General features: G+C 55.8%; 1 protein-coding gene across 4 annotated transcripts in view; it reads left to right on the top strand.

The window, feature by feature from the left end:
- SLC39A14 (solute carrier family 39 member 14) overlaps positions 1-13,781 on the top strand; it is a 49,635-nt gene extending 35,854 nt beyond the window's left edge. For 3 of the 4 annotated variants that reach the window (XM_062199397.1, XM_062199394.1, XM_062199396.1), the window contains 7 exons: positions 349-535; positions 3,348-3,517; positions 5,052-5,174; positions 6,354-6,542; positions 6,647-6,854; positions 7,602-7,786; positions 11,240-13,781. In XM_062199397.1, coding sequence (XP_062055381.1) covers positions 349-535; positions 3,348-3,517; positions 5,052-5,174; positions 6,354-6,542; positions 6,647-6,854; positions 7,602-7,786; positions 11,240-11,386 — 1,209 coding nt within the window. In that variant the 3' untranslated portion in view covers positions 11,387-13,781. Of the gene's footprint in view, positions 1-348; positions 536-1,549; positions 1,720-3,347; positions 3,518-5,051; positions 5,175-6,353; positions 6,543-6,646; positions 6,855-7,601; positions 7,787-11,239 lie in introns of all 4 variants that reach the window. The other variant, XM_062199395.1, reaches the window with a different exon arrangement.
- The last annotated feature ends 6,233 nt before the right edge of the window (positions 13,782-20,014 follow it).

Raw genomic sequence — 20,014 nt, 5'->3', positions numbered from 1 at the left:
GGGCTAACCCTTGGCGAGCAGCTCAGGCAGAACCAGCTCCGGAAAGGGCTGCTGAGTGTGTGGATCAAGTCTAAGCAGAATAAAACTGCAGAGTTTCCCAGGAGTGCCACGTGGGGAGAATCTGGAATCTGCATTGTGCAGCCCGGTGAGGCTGTGGCCAAGCCGGTATCTTCACCTAGGCCGATAGCACGGTGTTTTCCCGAAACCATCCCCAGATCGCGGCGGCCAGGATGGAGTTGTTCTAACCGCGCCCCCAGGCAGCCGATGGCCGGTGGGCATGCTTGGCCCGGGCGAGCGGCCCCCCACGGGTTCTGAGAGGCCTCCGGCCGCCCGCTCTCTCTCGTGTAGTGCTTCAGCTCCGGGGACCTGTTTGCTGCCCACAACCTCAGCGAGCAGTCCCGCATCGGGAGGCGCGAGCTCCAGGAGTTCTGTCCCGCGGTGCTGCAGCAGCTGGATTCCCGCGCCTGCACCTCCGGGAACCAGGAGAACCAGGAGGACGAGCAGACGGCAGAGGGCGGGCCGAGCGCCGTGGAAGGTGAGCCAGGCGAGCCAGGCGCAGCTCCGTGGCCCCAGACGGGCGTCGCCGCACGCTGGACCCCTGCTGCCAGACCCGCACCGCCCCTGAGGGGCACGGCGGCCCTGCCGAGTCTCCTGTTGGCAGAACTGGTCTAGCACTGTGCGAGGGTCCTGGGTGGGTGTCGAGAACGTTTACCGCGAGACTTCCTCCGCAGCCTGAGGATGCCTTTTTTTTTTTTTTTGGTCTATTTTTCTTTTTTGCTTTTTTTGTTAAGCCACAAAGGGGCTAATGCAGGGCCGGCACTGTGGTTCAGCGGGTACAGTCACCGCCTGTGGCGCCAGCATCTGGTATGAGCACCAGTTCCAGTCCCGGCTGCTCCACTTCCCATCCAGCTCCCTGCTAATGTGCCTGGGAAAGCAGCAGAAGATGGCCCGAGAGCCTGGGTCCCTGCACCTGCGTGGCAGACCCAGATGAAGCTCCTGGCTCCTGGTTTCAGCCTGGCCCAGCCCCAGCCATTGTGGCCATTTGAGGAGTGAACCCGGGGATGGATGAAAGATCTCTCGCTCACCTCCCCACCCCCTTCTGCCTTTCAAATGAATAAATTAATAAATCTTTAAGGAAAAAAAAGGAGGGAGTGGGACTCACACCTTGGTTTCAAAAGGAAAACTTGGAGCTCGCATCCCTGGGTTCCCTCCCCAAATGCCCAGAGAAGCCAGGCGTGGGCAGCGGCCCAGTTACTTAGCCATCTCCCCTGCCTACCAGAGACTGCTTTCACAGGGAGCTGGATACGGAGCGGAGCTGGGACTCGGACCCAGGCACTCTGGTAACCGGGTGCCGGTCTCTCATCCCAACTGCCAGGCCACATGCCCGCCCAGTGGCTTCTTCGTGCAGCCCCTGAGCCGTCGTGGTGTGTCCTGGGCCCGCGTCATCCTTGTCCCCCCAGCCACAGCGTCCCCTGCGCCCTCCCGCAGGCCCCGGGCCACGGCGGCCGCCTCGGTAACGGAGGCCCCGTGTGTTCTTGTTCCTCCGCAGTGTGGGGCTTCGGGTTCCTCAGTGTCTCACTGATTAACCTGGCCTCTCTCCTGGGAGTCCTCGTCCTGCCGTGCACGGAGCGGGCGTTTTTCAGCCGCGTGCTCACTTACTTCATCGCGCTGTCCATTGGAACGCTGCTCTCTAACGCGCTCTTCCAGCTCATCCCAGAGGTGCAGTAGATCAGCCCCCCGCGCCCGGCGCCGCCCCCACCCCGGACCTCCGGGGCCTTCTCTCACTGCTCCGGGCACTGGGGTCAGATGCAAGGCTCTGAGCTGGGTGCAAGTCCTGCCCCTCCCATGCCGGGCAGCTTCCGGTCTCCCCCCACTGCACCGTGGGTGTGGGTCTCAGGGCAGCCCCGAGACGTTCTCCGCCTGCAGTGAGGTGGGTGGAAGTGCGGTGAGCCGTGGGCACACACAGAATGGCCCTGGACAAGGGCTGTCCTTTGTGACTCCCCCCCCAGCCACACTGGAGGGGCTTTTTGGCCAGGCCTGGACAAAGAAGCTCACAGATGCCCAGGGGCGAGAGGGGCGGGCCCCGAGGCCCTGAGGTCTTGCATCTTGAGTTTCCTGCTACGGCTGACTTCCTGGTGCCCTTCCTGGACTGTTTTTGAAAAGTTTCTTTAATTTGGGGTCTTAATTGTCATCACTGAGGAGCTCTAAAAAATACCACCCGAGTTGACATCTGCCCGCCCGCCTGCCCGCCTGCCTTTTCAGCTCAGGCCAGGACGCTGCTGGAGACCGGGGCGGGGGGTGCCGGCACCCGGCAGACCCCTTCGCAAGAGTCCATAAAGAGCCCGTGACAATGGCTCTCCAGCCCTTCCCGGTCAAGATTGGCCCAGAAAGAGTGCCGGGTGGGACCACGTGCCTTGCCTAATTACAGCAGAAGTGGCTTCAGGCTGAGCAACTTGAAACCATCCCAGAATTCCACTTGGATCTCGCAGGCAGGCGCTCAGCGGGGCAAAGGGACCACGGACGCTCACCTCGGGGGTATTTTTTCCAGCTCCCAAAATCGATTGTATTAATTTTTTTTAAAAAAAGACTTGAAATGAAATGCCTTGTCGCCGGTTTGAACGGAAAAACGCCACCATCGTCCGGGCCCTGCGCTGTCCTGGCTCCCCTGTGTCCTGCCTTTCCTGGGCCTGGACTTGGGGCCCAGAGCGGGGCCTGCTGGGGAGCGCTGGGAGGAAATACTCTTTGTGACGGGGGCACCCTGGAGCTCTGTTGCTGCCCTGGCTCCTCTGAGCAGCTGGAAACACAGACCACCAAGAGTCTTAGCAGTGGGATTTAGGGGCATCGGGCTTGACGGGCACAGGTCGTGATGGGCATCGGGTCGTGACAGGCATCGGGTCTTGGACCATGCCCGAGCGAAGCCACGCCCCGGGGGTGCCGTCTGTGTGACGAGCGGGGGCTTCCCGCTTGGTCCCCTTTCCTGGCAGCGGGAGCCTCTGCCACAGGCTCAGCCCACCCCTGCCCTGCCCTCACCCCTCCCTGCTGGCCACAGGGGCTCTAAGCAGTCACCAGGCTCCAGGGTCCCCTCGGACTCCTCCTTGTTTCCGCTGAACTGATTGAAGGGGATTTCATCAGAGTTGAATCACTAACAAATGTTCTGTTTCTCTCTCTCTCTCTCTCTCTCTCTCTCTCTCTCTCTCTCTCTCTCCCTCTCTCTGATTCTCCATGCAATGCCCACCTCCACCTCCCCTGGCGCCTCCCCATCCCTACCCCGTCCTGCCCCACCTGGTGACGGCGCTCCTTCTGTCCCGGGCTGGGGCTGGGGCTGGGGCTGGCCCTCCCGACGGCAGTGTGGGGATACGGTCTCCTGTGTGTGACCGTCATCTCCCTCTGCTCCCTCATGGGGGCCAGCGTGGTGCCCTTCATGAAGAAGACTTTTTACAAGCGGCTGCTGCTCTACTTCATAGCTCTGGCGATTGGAACCCTCTACTCCAACGCCCTCTTCCAGCTCATCCCCGAGGTATGGCCGGCCAGGGCCGTCTCCCCGTCCCCCACCCCATGCACACGGAAGGCAGAGTATGTGTGGGGGGACCTCGGGGTCCTTTCCTTCTGGATAGCGAGGCCAGCCGAGGCAGCTTGGCGAGCTGGGTCCAGACCCCAGTGGCTTCTGCAGCCTTGGGCCAGCCCCTCACCCCCAGAGCATAATGAGAGGACCCATCTCAGGAGGAAGCTGTGAGTGTTGGAAGGGGTGCAGAGAGGGCTCAGACACATCGGCAGAAGCGGGGGGCTCGGTCCGAAGCCCCAGTTCTCAGGAGGGAGCTTGGGGGCAGCGCTGTCCACATCCCACACAGGCAGGGCTCACGTGCACTGGCTGTGCCTCTGGCAGTGGGAAAAGCCAGTGAGAGAGCAGGCAGCCGGGGGTCTGTAGGGCTGCCGGCTGGCAGCCTTGGGTTGCACCTGTGCCCCTGCGGTCTCTGGGGGAGACACTGTGAATGCAGCCCGGGTAAAGCCGCAGTTGGAACAGAACGAGGACTCCTTGCGTTTCCTGCAGCACACGCTGCCTTCCCAAAGGCCGCGCCGTGTTCTCCTAGCCAGTCAGCCCTGGCGGCCCTCGGGCCGGGGCTTTCCCGAAACACTGGAATCTCACCTGCCCGGGAACCCCGCCATGTCCCCGAGCCTGCCTGTCCGGGCCCTGCAGGTCCCAAAGCCAGGCCTGCGTGTTCCTCCGGCCCTCATGGCTCCGGCTGTGGGAGGAGAGGTGCCTGCTGCCTGTTTTTACGTTGCTTTTCCCTGGGACCTTGCCCTGGAGGGTGCCCACCAAACCTGGCCCCCGGAAGCCCGAATCTGGGAGAACCTTGACCTCTCCCCGAGCAGCGCAGCGCTCCCCCTGGTGGCCATCCGCTTTTATCTCTGGCTGGTCCTGGGAAAAGCAGCGCTTTGCACCGCGAATCAGGAGCGTACCTTGGAATTCTCCTGATCTCCACTCTTCCCAGTGGGTTCGCTGGCCCCCCCTTCTGAACAAGCAGGGCTTTCAGGAAGAGCTCTGAGCACCCCCCCCCCCCCCAGGATGCCTGCGGCACCGTCGCCAGCCTCCTCGGCTTTGCGGTCGCAGAGCGGGCCCTGTGGTCAGACGCATCTTGTAATTCCTGCTTCCCGTTTTAGAAAGCGTAATTACCCCATGGCTCTGGGTTTATGGGCAGAGCGGCCTGGGATGCTAGGTCACACACACACACACACACACACACGAGTGCACGAGCCACAGTCCCCGGCGGCAGAGCCAAGGCATGGTCCTCCCAGAGTGGTAGGCGCCCACAGGATGCTGGATGTGTCCTTTGCGCCCGAGAGGGGGGCGGAGAGCGCCTCCAGCTGGGGCGGGGCCGTGCTAGGGCCCGATGTTTCGGACGGACCCACAGGGAGCAGGGTCGTTAGGTGGCAGCTACCCCAGGACCGGTCTCTCCTCTGTCCTAGACTCCAGGAAGTAGCTGAGAGATGAGCAGCGACCAGCGCCGGGTTTTTGGTTCCCATCAACTCACTGTGTTTTCCTGGCTCCACAGGCCTTTGGGTTCAATCCTCTGGAAGATTATTATGTCTCCAAGTCCGCAGTGGTGTTTGGGGGCTTTTATCTTTTCTTTTTCACAGAGAAGATCTTGAAGATGCTTTTGAAGCAGAAGAACGAGGTGAGGCCCGATTGTCGGTACGGGAGGCCGTCCCGGGGACAGGACCGCCGGGAGAGCTCCGCCTGCGTCCTGCGGGTGGCTTAAGGCGGCTCCTGCCGTGGGTTAGGACAGAGGGTCCGCTTGTCACTTTGTGGGGCTGCTAGCAGGGCACAAGGCACCGCTGGGAGCCAGGCAGCCAGACCAGGCCAGCAGGCAGTGATCTGTCCCCTCGGATTTGTCCCAGACATTTCCTTAATATGGGAGAGGGCCTGTGACCGTGGAGACAGCAGCACTGGGACCACGGTTGCTTCCAAGAAGGACGTCTTCAGTGCCTGGCGTGTATATTTCGATCGCCTAGGTGGTTGCTGAACTGGACGTGGAGTCAGCGAGCAGCGGTCCCTCCCTGGATGGAGCGACTGCCCTAAGTGCAGTTACATTTTTTTTTTTAAAGATTTATTTATTTTATTCAAAAGGCAGAGTTAGAGAAAGAGATCTTTCACCCGTTGGCTCATTCCCCAAGTGGCTGCAACGGCCAGGGTTGGGCGGAAGCCGAGAGCTTCATCCCAGTCTGCCATGTGGGTGGCAGAGGCCCAAAGACTCGGGCCATCTGCTGCTGCTTTCCCAGGTGCATTAGCAGGGAGCTGGATCAGAAGTGGAGCAGCCAGGACTCAAGCCGGCTGCCCACGTAGGATGCTGGCGGTGGCTTAACCTGCCACGCCATGATGCCAGCCCCTGTTGCATATTTATTTGTTTGAGAGGAGAGAGGGAGATCTCATATACACTGGCTCACTTCCTGAATGGCCACAATGGGCAGGCCTGGGCCAGGCCAAAGCCAGGAGCCTAGGACTCCATCCAGGTCTCCCACATGTGGGCGGCAGGGACCCAAGTACTTGAACGAGCCATCTCCTGCTGCCTCCCGGGGTGTGCATGAGCAGGAAGCTGGAGTCGGGATGGAGCTGATGTGGGACACAGGCACCCCAGCTGGCACCTTAACCCACCCTGCTGGGAGCCGAGTGTCTGAGCGGCGAGGCCTCACGCCCCGCCCCGGGCACAGCTGCTTCCCCTGCCTTTGCTGGGTGTGGCCTCCTTGGGTCTGGCCTGATGGTGGGAGCGAGTTCTTGCCCGTGCCTGGGCTCGGTAGGTGCTCACGAGCTGGGCGGTTTTGGTGCTGGTCCTGACCACAGTGTTTCACTTCTCCAGCATCATCATGGGCACAGCCATTATGCCTCTGACACGCTGCCTTCCAAGAAGGACCAGGAGGAGGGCGTGACGGAGAAGCTGCAGAATGGGGAGTTGGATCACATGATCCCCCAGCACTGCGACAGCGAGCTGGATGGCAAGGCCGCCGCGGGGGACGAGAAGGTCATCGTGGGCTCGCTGTCCGTGCAGGTCGGTGGCGGCCCCGGCAGCAGCCCAGTGGGAGCCTTCCAGGGTGATGGCCTCGACGGCGACGGGGGGCCTGCCGTGGGCTGCAGCGCTGTGCCTTCCTCTAGGACCTGCAGGCCTCCCAGAGCGCCTGCTACTGGCTGAAAGGCGTCCGCTACTCTGACATTGGCACCCTGGCCTGGATGATCACCCTGAGCGACGGCCTCCACAATTTCATCGACGGCCTGGCCATCGGCGCCTCCTTCACCGTGTCCGTGTTCCAAGGCATCAGCACGTCTGTGGCCATTCTCTGCGAAGAGTTCCCGCATGAGCTAGGTGAGCGCCCGCGTCCCGCGGCGCACCTGCGCCGGCACGGGCACGCTTCCTGTGGCCGATCCCACGCCACTCCCTGCCCTCCGCACAATGTTCACTAGACCATGTGAAATCTGCGCAGGAGAGACAGTAGCTTAGCACATCTCCAGGGGTGTGTGTTTGCCCTTAGCCCCATCGTGCTGTGACTTCAGTTTGTACAGCTACACAGTAGGCTTAATAACAGTACCTCCTTATGGTGTTATTGTGAGCACTAGGGGAAATGCGCTATTCTAAGTGCACAGTCAATGCTGTCTTACCCCGAGAACGTTCGTGAGAAGTCTGATAGGGGAGGAGAGGCCTGGAGCCAGCGGTGGGAGGCACTGGGTGTGTCCCCTTGGGAGGCTCAGTGTTGCCTCAAGGTCAAATCATGGCCTTTAGCAGCTTGTGCCTGTGGGCGAAGGACTTCCGCCTGTCCCTGCCCCAGTCCCAATTCTGTTTCCCACAAGTACTGTTCACCGCAGTTGCGAGGGAGGAAGTGCCTCCTGTTCCCCAGCTGTTAGGAGCGAGGAGGACACTGCTGGTCTCGAGGGCCTCTAGGCTGCAGGGGCGTGGCCAGCTGGGCAGGCGGGGGCAGCTGGGCGCGGGAAGGTGAAGGTCCCTTGGGCACGTCCCTTCTGGTCTGGGAGTTGACGCCTTCTGCTGCTCCCTTGTGCTGTCTCCTCCTGGGACCCCACTCCCAGCCGCCTTCTCCTGCTTGTTGTCCACGCACAGGGGACTTCGTGATCCTGCTCAACGCCGGCATGAGCATCCAGCAGGCACTCTTCTTCAACTTCCTCTCCGCCTGCTGCTGCTACGTGGGCCTGGCCTTCGGCATCCTGGCCGGCAGCCACTTCTCCGCCAACTGGATCTTTGCGCTGGCCGGTGGCATGTTCTTGTACATTGCTCTGGCTGATATGGTGAGTGTCCGGGGGCCGGGCCGGCTCCTGCACGTGGTCGGCCGGGCAGAAAGCTGAGCACGTGTTGGTTCTAATAGCTTTCTTGAGGCGCCTCTCACACACCTACGCAGGTCGCCTGGTTAGGGATGTAACGCGGTGGTGCGAAGGACACAGGAGGTAGTGAAGCATGGAGTTGATACTTCCGTTAGCGTAGGTCATTGAGGACAGTGGCTCTGCTGAATCCAGGGCCCTTGTGTAAATGTATAGACTGGGCACCCAACAGATACGTGGAGGGAGGAAGAGGATCCCGTAGTCGCTCCAAAGCAAGAAACAAAAGCCCTTGGGTTTGTTCCTTTTTTCTCTTCATGTGTTGTATTTGTTTTCTTTTTTAAAAAAAGATTTATTTATTTGAAAGGAACAGTTACAGAGAGAGAACCTCCATCCACTGATTCACTTCCCAAATGGCCACAACAGCCATTTGCATACTTGGGCCATCCTCCACTGCTTTCCCAGGCCACAGCAGAGAGCTGGATTGGAAGTGGAGCAGTCAGGACTCAACCAGTGCCCATATGGGATACTGGCACTGCAGGCCCTGGCTTAACCTTCTCTGCCACAGCACTGGCCCCAGGACATAAATTTTTGAAAACAGGTTCCATTATGTCACCCCCACCACATGGAGGGGCCAGGCCTCCAACACAGGAAGCCCTGGGTGTAAGCCACACCCACACGATGGCAGGTGCTGGTGTTTGGTGAGCAAACAAGCTGTAATTCCAGAACTAGATTTGTAGGCTGAAAGAGGACACATGATTTCAGGCCTTTAAAATTCTCTTTATTTATTTATGAGACAGGGAGCTTCCACCCAGTGGTTCAATCCCCAGATGCCCACAACAGCTGGGACAGGGCCAGGCCAAAGCCAGGAGCCAGGAACTCCATCCGTGTCTCCCAGGTGGGAGAGACTCAACTATTTGAGCCATCGTCTGCCGCCTCGCAGGGTGCACATTAGCCAAAGCTGGAGTCAGAGCCAGAGCTGGGACTTGACCCCAGGAACTGTGAGACGGGTGCAGGCATCCCAAGCAGTAGCTTAGTCACCAGGCCCAACACCCACCCCAGGCATTTAAAACACACATCACCAAATTGTTTGCCAAAGAGTGTCTGAAAGTATACATTGCTCTGTATCTGCTAACATTCGGTGTAACCAATTTTTTAAGGTTTATTTATTTATTTAAAAGGCAGAGTTAAGAGAGAGGTCTTCCATCTGCTGGTTCGCTTCCCAAATGGCCACAATGGCCAGGGTTGGGCCAGGCGGAAGCCAGGAGCCAAGAGCTGGGTCTCCCACATGGGTGTAGGAGCTGAAGCACTTGGGCCATCCTCCACTGCATTCCCAGATGCACTAGCAGGGAGCTGAATCAGAGATGGAGCAGCTGGGACTCAAACCAGTGCCCACATGGGACGCTGATGCCGCAGGTAGCGTCCACTACACCACAGTGCAGGGCCCTGGTGTAACCATTTAAGTTGTTTGAATTCACTGTTGCAATGATGCATCTGTTGCATTTTTTAAAAAGATTTATTTATTTGAGAGGCAGAGTTACAGACAGAATGAGGGAGAGACAGAGAGAGAGGTCTTCCATCTGCTGGTTCACTCCCCAGTTGCCCGCAGCAGCGGAGCTGCACCGATCTGAAGCCAGGAGCCAAAAGCCTCCTGTGGGTCTCCCACGCGGGTTCAGCGGCCCAAGGACTTGGGCCATCCTCCACTACTTTCCCAGGCCATAGCAAAGAGCTGGATCAGAAGTAGAGTAGCCGGCACTTGAACCAGTGCCCATATGGGATGCCGACAGTGCAGGCAGTGGCTTTATCTGCTACACCACAGCGCTGGCCCTGCAGGAGTTTCTTCTAGAAGGGTCTCCCACGTGGGTGCAGGGACCCAAGCACTTGGGCCATCCTCTATTGCTTTCCCAGGTGCATTAGCAGGGAGCTGGATTGCAAGTGGAGCAGCCAGGACTCGAACCGGTGCCCATATGGGATGCCTGTGCCGCAGGTAGATGCTTAACCTACTGTGCCACAGCACCGGCCCCTGTTGTGTGTTTGTGTGGCACTGATGGGGTCGATTTGTTTCCTTGCCTTGTTTGTTGGCATGGCACGGGCTTCGGCCTGTTGGCATGAATTATTTTTCCATATCCTTTGCATAAAGTACGTTTGATACCGAGAGAGTGCTGGCCGCCCCAGTGCAGCATCAGGTTGTGGGAGTGCTTTGGATTCTGCCCTCTCTGGTGGCAGTCTCTCAGGGGGCACTGCTTGACGGTTCATAGCAGCCAGTGGGGCCTTGAACCCCAGCGGTGCTGTCCCTCCATTCTCCGTCCCCTTCCGGGGCGGGGATCCTGTTGTTGCACCAAGGGCCACGTGGATATGCACGGTATCAGTGGCGGGCCACACAGGTTACCGGCTTCCAAAGGAGCCCCATGCAGACGTGAATTTCAAGTCGCGCCTGCGGTCGCCTTGGCAGGGCCAGCCCCGGCCCCAGTGACCGCAACGGTCCTCACGGATCCGCAGGCTGGACGCGCCCCACCCCTGCCTGAGACACTTGCTCCAGTTCCCGAAGAGAGGACAGGGGCACTTGACCAGCAGAGAGATTCTCCAAGTGTGTTTGTAAGCCCACGAGACACGTGGCTGGGCGGTACTTTGTTTCCCTAGATCCTCGTGCAGCTGCGGCGGGCACCGGCTCCAGCGGCTCCCGCTGTTAGATTTCTCCGGCGGCCAGTGCGGTAGCCGGTGGCGCTCTGAGTCCGCTGTGGCGTCTCCGTCCCTGCACGGCCTCAGCCACCTGTGGGTCCCAAGGATTTTTTTTTCAAAGGATGCCTGTTACTGAGCATGTACAGATTGGTGTTCTTGTCATTCCCGAGATAACACAGCCTGATAACCGTGCGCACTGCATTTACGTTAGGTGCAGTGTTACAAGTCGTCTGGGGTAATTTAAAGTGTACCTGAGCCGCCGAGCACATGGCTCGGGGAGTTGAACCGCCTCTTGGGACAACGTCCACGCCCCATACAGAGCACAGGTGCAAGTGCTGGCCGCTTTACGTCCAATCCAGCTTCTTGCTGATCCACCTGGCAGGGCAGTGGAGGACGGCCCCAGTGCTTGGGTCGCTGCCACCCACATGGGAAACCTGGGTGGACCAGTGCCTGGCTCCTGGCTTTCCCCTAGGCCCAGTCCCAGCTGTTGCCATTTGGGGAGCAAACCAGCAGCGGATGGAAGACCTCTCTCTCTCTGTCTCTCCCTCCTTTCCCTGTCACTCTGCCTTTCAAATAAATAAATAAATGATCTTTAGCATACGGGGAGGGTGTATGCAAATTCCGTGCAAACACTGTGTTGTTTATGAAGGGACTCGGGCAGCTGTGGAGTGTGGATATGCAGGGAACGGGGTTAGCGTCCCGAGGGTGGGAGAGGCCTGCAGCGCTGGTTTCTCTCTCTGTCCTCAGTTCCCCGAGATGAATGAGGTCTCCCGAGAGGATGAGAGGAAGGGCAGCGTCTTGATCCCCTTCGTGATCCAGAACCTGGGTCTCCTGACCGGATTCTCCATCATGCTGCTGCTCACCATGTACTCGGGACAGATCCAGATCGGCTAGCGGCCCCGGACCGTCCGGTCCCTGGCCCTGGCGTCCGCCGAGCACCACGGAGGAGGCCATGGGTTAAAGCCTGCGACCCTGACTGTGCGTCCCTGTGTTCGGATGCTGGCTGTTGTCACACCGCTCTGCCCTGGGAGTAAGCCAGGCTGGGAGCCAGCCTCTTGGTAGCTAGGTAGCGCCTCGCACCCTGGCCTTGCCCTCTCTCCTCCCACAGCGACTCTAGAATCTCAATGCACCTTCCAGGCCGAGCCGAGCCTGCTTCCCTCGTCACCCTGGCCTCTTTGTCTCGGAATCATCGCTCAAGAGATTGCAGATCTCTGTACCCTACAATGCAAAATCCAGCCGGTGGCCAGCACCTGGCTGGAAGCAGCAGGTGCATCCGGAGTTGGGGCCCGTGAATCTCCGTGCGGGTTCACAGGGGAACCACAGGCGGCCCGTTCTGAAGCCCGTTCTCGCTTGCTCTTAACAGAGAAGGGGCAGGCGACAGGAACCCCTCCCTCGCAGCTTTCCGAAGCCCTGGCAGTTGCCTGCCTCTTCTCTCAGCAGGCAGCCAATAGGGGAGGCGGGCATCACCGCGGGTCATTGGAGGGGCAGGAGGCCCGGGGACTTGTGTGTGCTCGCTGGCTCCCGCTGCAGGTGCATGGCTCCCCGGTGAGCAGGCGCGGGGACCCTCCTCTTCCTGGCTGTGACCCCCACCTCCCCTCCCCGGCTCCCAGCTTCCCTTAGAAGCACATCCTGAGCACATGTCTGCGTCCCCCCAGCACACTCAGACTCGGAGGCAGGGTGCGCGCCGCTGAGGCAGGGCTGATCCAGAGTGGCATCAGGCAGGCAGAATTTAGGACTGGCCCGTCCCGTCCGTGGAAGGACGAGTTCGCGGCCGTCTCTGGAACTCGGGCTGCGGCCCCGTGGATGTCACTGCTGCCGGCGGATCTGCCCAGGTCGCCGCCGCCTCCCTCAGCCGGGACCCAGGCCAAGTCCTGGGTTGGCGATGAAATGCTCTCGTTCTCTCGGGACCGCGGACAGGCAGGCTGCTCTGTGGAGCTGGGGGGCCAGCCTCGGGCACTGGAGCCCCCTCCTCCGATCTCCAGGTTCACTAGGTGAATGGATTTCCCATTATCATATTGATAATGCGAGACCCCTCGGCCCCTTTCTTAGAGGCGCCCACACTTGCAGCCCAGGGGCTCGCGTGGGTGACTGGCCGGAGGCCCCAGTCTGTTCTAGCTCCCTCAGTCCTGAAAAACAGCATCTCCTTTGTTTTCTCTCACTGGACAACAAGCCCCGAGACCCCAGCTACTCTTGGGCGCGAGTGGGGAAGCCGCGGGGGCGACTTCCTCGGAGTGGCTCGGTTCTGATCCACCAGCTGTGGTGGAAGTGGATGACCGCCCACAACTCTGCTGAAGAAAAACCTTTGGTGACCAAGAGTCTCGGTTCAAAATCAAAACCAACTCCTCCTAAGGGTTTTGGTCCACTTTTTTTAACCAAAGAACCAATTCCTCGCGTGTCGGCATCTTTAACGTTTTTGTGTTGTGATCGTTATTATTGTTTTAAAGCAATTTCTTCATCTGTTCTGTGCTTCTTACACTGCTCTCGGGAGCCGGCAGAAGGTAACACTTGAAACATAAGACTCTGGGAGATCTTGCTGTACTTAATTCACGTTGATGTGTCAAGTGTATAGCCTTAGCGTTCCCTGTGAGCCCTGTCATTCATTCCACAGAACCATCCTGAGCTAAAGGTAGTGCTTTGTCGTTTGGGAGCTACAGAGTCTCTTTGTTAGCAAATAGAGAAGCAAGCTTTGGACTAGGGCAGTGCATTCCCTGTGTATGTGCACCTGCAGTGACCCAAGAACCCGCCCTCACAGGCAAAGGCTCCTTGTTGGCACCGTAATCGGTGTAGAGGCCAGACCCAAAGTCAAGCTCAAGCTTGGGACTGGCCGGGCTGCCAGGTCGTCTGATTGTCGAGTTGCCATTGGCAGTGGATTGGCCCTGTGAGAGATGTGGCAGTTCGGCTTTCGTGTGTTGAACTTGGCCGTGTTGGGCATTTGTACACAGGAGACCTCCATGGGGTAATGGGTTGTTTGGAGGACTGTCCACACCCCTGACATTAGCATCTTCAGCCTTCTTTTTTTTCCCAGACAGACCAGCTCCTAAGTCCTCTTCCGAGGAGGTGATAATATGCCAGAAATCTGCTTTACAGGAAATAAAGTCTGAGTTTTGCAGAGAGAGGTTAGGTTTTTATTGTTATATTCCCTTCACAGTCCTACAGTTCCACCACAGTATTTTTTTAAATAACTCAGGTGTTATGAGAAGAAATTAGCAGAGAAAATAACTTATATGGACTGTAAATGTTTTATTTGTAAGGTTCTATAAATAAAGCTATATTCTGTAATTGTTGACAATCCATGTGTGGTCTTTTGTGGTAATCCTGTGGGTGTAATGAAGGTTACTGAACACAGGGGGGCGATGGTGCCTTACTGGTTTGCAAACTTTTTTTTTTTTTTTTTTTTTTTTAATCAGATCTAGCCTCCTTTTTGATTATGGGATTTTAGGAGGGAACTTACAGGTGAAATATGCTCACTTCAGAAAAGTTTAGTTTCTGTCTAATGGAACATGTGACTTCATCGATATGGTATGATAAAATAATCATGTATTCTGGATTTTTTTTTTTTTTTGAAAGATTCATTTCTTTGAAAGACGGAGGAGTTAGAAAGATCTTCCATCGGCTGGTTCACTCCCCCAAATGGCCACAATGGCTGAGGCTGGAGTGTCATCTTTGTCTCCCACTTGAGTGTGGGGGCCAAGCACTTGTGACGTCTTCCAGGCACATTAACAGGGAGCTGGGTGGGAAGTGGAGCAGCTGGGACAGGAACCAGCGCCCATATGGGATGCCAGCACTGCAGATCACAATGTAACCACTTTGTCACAGCACTGGCCCCATGCTGGGTATTTAATTAATGAGTGTGGTTGTCCGTGTGGTGGTTGTTTTTTTTGGGGGGCGAGGGGGCTTGTTTTATTGAGAGGCAGAGAAAGTCTCTTCCATCTGCTGGTTCACTCCCCAAATGGCCACAATGGCCAGAGCTGAGCCAGAAGTGTCTTCCAGGTCTCTCACGCGGGTGCAGGGGCCCAAGCACGTGGGCCATCTTCTGCTTTCCTAGGCCATAGCTGAGAGCTGGATCAGAAGAGGAGCAGCCGGGACTTGAACCGGTGCCCATACAGGATGCTGGCACCGCAGGTAGAGGATTAACCCACTATGCCACAGTGCCGGCCCCGCCTCCCTGCATCCAGGGCTCGTGCGGGTGCCTTGATTGGCACCACCTTGCAGCAGGATATTCCCTCTTCGTTCTGGCCGCTCCTTTCCTGCCATCTCCCCGCCGCCTTCCCAGGCTGGACGCCGTGGCTGCGGACTCCGGCTTACAGGACTTGCATTGCAGTTTTGCTATTGGCTTTTACACCAAGTTCCTTCTGGGTGGAGATGCTCCCTGGCTTCCTGCTGGGGTCTCAGCACCCGCCGCGGGGCATGGGTGAACAGGAGGACCAGATGCGGTGTTGCGGATGACCCTCCCCATTGGCTACAGTGCCCAGGTGTCTTCCTGTCATTGATGGTGGTTTTGCTTATGCCCTGTTCCCTGGTCCACCTTTACTTAGAAACCTGAGTTTGAGAGGTGGATTAATGTCCCACAGAGAACAGAGCTAAGCAAAGCAAACAGGCCATTAAGCAGCTTAAAACCTTGACCTCAGCCATCTCCTTGGAAGACTCGTAAGCAGCTAAGCCACGTCGGGCATTTTTGGCGTGGAAGGTGGGACACGCTGACATCTAAACGGCGCCATGCACGTGGGTCAGTGCTGTCCCCCCTGTTGCTTCTGCCCGTTCCTGGTGACCGTCAGATCTGAGTGGAGGGAAACCCGGTTCCCGACGTGATGAGACACGGTCGACAGCCAGAGCTTTCTCTTGCAGCTTCCTGGGTGTGAAGCACCTGCCTCTTCAGACGGAGGGCAGACCCACATCCCCTTCTTTCTTCCGGAATAGACTGAATTCACATTCCTCTCGGGATAGATGACTTTTTTAATCATAGAAAAAAAAAAAAGCCAGTGTTTGGCACAGAGCCAAAGGTTCTTAGGCGCCAGCTAAGAGGTGCTAGCCAAGAGCCATTTTTCTTTCTGAAACCACAACCCCTTCTTGCTGTGTCCTTGCTGTGTCCCTGTAATTTTTGACCCTGGCTTTGGGTGGGGTTCCCAGGTGGTAGCCTCTGTTGTAGTTAAGGAGTAACCCAGAAGCACGCCAGCCTTGGCAATCATAAGCCAAGAAGAGGTTCTTTCGCCACCGGGCGCTGGGTGTTTTTCCTGTGCTTGTGTTTTGTTGGTAGGTCTTTGGACTGTTGAGGTTGCCAAGAATAAATTTAGATGCCAATCCACCCAGCCATCAGGAAATTCCCTGGGGAGGATCCCTAACCAGAAACCTCTGGGGGAAGCCATTCTAAATGACATTCCCTCAACCTTGTGGGTTTTAAGACAAAAAAACAACCAATTCCATAAAGGCAATACTTTTGTTTTTGTTTTGCTTTGCTTAAAATAAAAGATAAGGTCTTTAATTACAGATGCTGGCGAGGAAGATAAAAAGTCTCTTTGATCTTGAGAATCCTCCCGGAGTAGACTGTTAGCTGTCTGTTCCTGGTGACTTCTAAAGGTTCAGGCTGTTTGGAAGCTGTTGCCTGCTTGTGTGCCAGAGACGTGATCTTGAGAAGAAATATGCTGGTGAAGGCGCACAGTTTAAGCGTGGCAGCCATTCTCCAATTAATGCCAGGCTTTTTTTTTTTTTTTTCCTCCCTCTTGAAACTGGGTGAACAGGAGGCAGAGCTGCTGGGATTTAGATTCTTTTGTTCTCTTTCCTGGGAAAGCTGATTTTTGGAAAACATTGCACCGATTCCTTTGTGTAGAGGGTTTGATTACAATTCTAAAAAGGGTAAAAGATCCAAACAGGAGAGACCTCCGCACATCTTCATTTGGCTTTAAGAGGTATTTTATTCCTGCACATTTGTCTTCCTAATTATGCTCTACATGAACTCTGTTTAAAATCTGAAGCTGTTGGAGCTGGCGCTGTGGCATAGTAAGCTAAGCCTCTGCCTACATCCCCTGTGGGCACCCAGTTCAAGTCCCAGCTGCTCCACTTCTGATCCAGTTTCCTGTGATGGCCTGGGAAAACAGTGGAAGGAAGATGGCCGAAGTGCTTGGGCCCCTGCACCCAAGTGGGAGACCCAGAGGAGGCTCCTGGCTTCAAACTGGCCCCACTCCAGCTGTTGCAGCCCTTTGGGAAGTGAATCAACAAATGGAAGATCTCTCTGTCTCTCCCCCTCTCTGTAACTCTGGCTCTCAAATAAATGAGTAATTTTTTTAAAAAAAGTATTTATTTCTGCACATCTGTTTTCCTAATTACACTTTACATTAACTTTGTTTAAGGCTGTGGGGCCAGTGCTGTAGCGTAGCAGGTTAAGCCTCCGCCTGCAGTGCTGGCTTCCCATATGGGCACCAGCTCAAGTCTTGGCTGCTCCACTTCTGATCCAGGTCCCTGAAAATGCGCCTGGGAAAGCAGCAGAAAGTGATCCAAGTCCTTGGGTCCCTGCACCCCCGTGGGAGACCCAGAAGAAGCTCCTGGCTTCTGGCTTCAGCCTGGCTCAGCTGTTGCGGCCATCTGGGGAGTGAACAAGTGGATGGAGGATTTCTCTTTCCCTCTCCGTCTCTCTCTCTCCTTCTCTCTCCATATTTGTGCCTTTCAAATAAATAACTCTTTAAAAATAAATAAAACCTCAGGCTGTGTGGAAAGACCGCCTTAATCTAGCTGTTACTAGTGTTTTTTCACACACAGCCTTGGTAGCTAGCTGCAGTGAGAAGGCCCTTGGAAAGCACCTAGGTTTGATGACTTGGGAACAGCGATGAGCTCGGACCAGTACAGACCTGCTTCCCCAGAGTTGGCCCCTCTTTGTCTTCAGCAGAAAGAGCAGAGGAATTTTTTTTTCTTTTTTTTCCAAAGCCAGGAGCCAGAAGCTTCATCCAGGTCTCCCCCGTGGGTGCAGGGGCCCAAGCATCTGGGCCATTTTCTGCTGCTTGTCCAAGCCCCTTAGGAGGGAGCTGGATTTGGAAGTGGAGCAGCTGGGACTCGAACCAGCGCCCATATGGGATGCTGGCATAGCAGGCGGAGGCTTTACCCACTACGCCACAGTGCTGGCCCCAGGGATGTAACAAGACACAGAGCTTAGCGTGTTTCAGGAATGACAGGACGTGACGGTGCACAAGACAGACACTACCGAGACATTAGCGGGGTAGGGAGGCAGAGAAGGGCGGAGGATGTGCTGTGAGCTACACTAGGCAGGAAGCGACCGGGCTGAGGAGCCACATCTGAGCCACAGCTTTGCAGCCAGCAAGGAGCCTGTCCCCAGTCAAAACCAGCGAATGCAAGAGCCCTGGGAGAGAGGAGCGTGGGCCAATCCGTGTGGGGAAGAGTTCTGAGGTGAGTGTTGGAGAGCCTCTGAGCAGGGGGATGACCAGTCAGTTTTATGCTTTCAACTTCAGAAAGATCGGCTATGTGGAAACAGTGGCCTGTAGGGGGCGCGAGTTGACAGGACAAGGGTTCCGGAATGTGTACTGGTCCAGGCAGCTGGATGCGTGCTGGGACGCCTTCGCTGTGTGGCCTCACCTGTGGAATGCAGGCGCCCAGGTGTGAAGAGCTATCAAATTCTATTCCAGACGATAGTGTATAATGTCACTGCCACTCTTTTCTCCTGCTTTGTAATGATGCAAACAGCAACAGTGATGCCAGCCAGTGTTGGCTCCCAGCACTCATCACAGTTCTCAGTATTCAGTTCTCCTAGGAAGACCACAGGATAACGCCGATAAGGAGTTTGTACGCAGCCCCCCAAATGGCCTGAATATCTACCTTTGAATATATATTTCCCAGACAACAGTATTCATTACTTATAACTACATAGAGATTATTATATCAGGCTATCACAGGTAGGATGTTGCTTTGGGCTATGTTTTTCCAATTAGGAAAAGTCTAGGGCCCAACGCTGTGGTGTAGTAGGTTAAGCCTCCACCTGCGGCACCGGCATCCCATATGGACGCTAGTTCAAGTCCCAGCTGCTCCATCTGCAATCCAGCTCCCGCTATGGCCTGGGAAGGCAGTAGATGAAGACCTAAATGCTCGGGCCCTGCATCCGTGTGGGAGACCCAGAAGAAGTTCCTGGCTCCTGGCTTTGGATAGGCACAGCTCTGGCCGTTGTGGCTGTTCTGGGAGTGAACCAGCGGATGGGAGAACTCTCTCTCTCTGTCTGTCAAATCAATCAATCAATCTTATTTTCTATACCAAGGTTGTTTAATAAAAATTACACACACTTGTAAGAAGATAGCAATATTGTATGAGGAGTCTTCAAAAAGTTCACAAAAATGTTTTTATGAAAAAGCTATGCATGGGCTTCAAAAATGTTTGCATCAAAATAAACGTTATTTTTTAATTCCATTTTTCCATGAAGCTTTTGAAGTGCCCTCATGAGATGTCCTTACAATGTGGGTTACTTATACATTCACAAGTGTATGTCATATAAGCTTGGCAATTATATATGATAACTTTTCTATGTGGCTATTTTTTATGTTATAAATATTTATTTATTTGGAAGGCAGAATTATACAGAGAGAGAAGGAGAGGCAGAGAGAGAGAGAGAGAGAGAGAGGTCTTCCATCCGCTCGTTCACTCCCCAATTGGGTGCAACGGCCGGAGCTGTGCTGATCTGAAGCCAGGAGCCAAGAGCTTCTTCTGGGTCTCCCACACAGGTGCAGGGGCCCAAGGACTTGGGCCATCTTCTGCTGCTTTCCCAGGCCATAGCAGAGAGCTGGATTGGAAGTGGAGCAGCCAGGGCCCAAACGGGCGCCCATATGGGATGCCGGCACCATGGGTGGCGGCTTTACCTGCTACACCACAGTGCCAGCCCCCTGTGTAGCTATTTTAGAAATGCTCATTACTCTTTTTTTTTTTTTTAATTCTAATTCACAAGGTGAATTTACTCTTTTTCCTTCTTTTTTTAAGAGATGTACTTTTTTATTTGAAAGAGTTACACAGAGAGAGGAGAGAAAGAGAGAGAGTGAGGTCTTCCATCTGCTGGTTCACTCCCCAATTGGCCACAATGGCCGGAGCTGTGCCGATCTGAAGCCAGGAGCCAGGATCTTCCTCCAGGTCTCCCACATGGGTGCAGGGGCCCAAGGACTTGGGCCATCTTCTGCTTTCCCAGGCCACAGCAGAGAGCTGGATCAGAAGTAGAGCAGCCAGGACATGAACCAGCACCATATGGGATGCTGGCGCTTCAGGCCAGGGCGTTAACCTGCTGTGCCACAGCGCCGGCCCCTCTGGTTTTTAACATCTTCTGCACCTCTCTTACCTGCACTTAACTCAGAGGTTTAATAATTAATGGCTTCATATAATTAGAAACTGGAGCCAGGTCACTTTTATGTAACAGCGGGATGAAGGATTCCCCTTGCTTCTGTTAAATTAAAGCAGCTGTAATTATTTCTCAGAGGAGCTGGTCACTAATTAAGATTACCTTGTGCTTAGGGAGTTTGGGAAGGCAGTACACCAAGTCTCACAAGC

The sequence above is a fragment of the Lepus europaeus genome, chromosome 8 (assembly GCF_033115175.1).
Source record: "Lepus europaeus isolate LE1 chromosome 8, mLepTim1.pri, whole genome shotgun sequence".
In the NCBI taxonomy this organism is placed as follows: domain Eukaryota; kingdom Metazoa; phylum Chordata; class Mammalia; order Lagomorpha; family Leporidae; genus Lepus; species Lepus europaeus.
The sequence above is the reverse complement of the archived record's forward strand: the minus strand, read 5'-3'. Positions and strand labels throughout refer to the sequence as shown.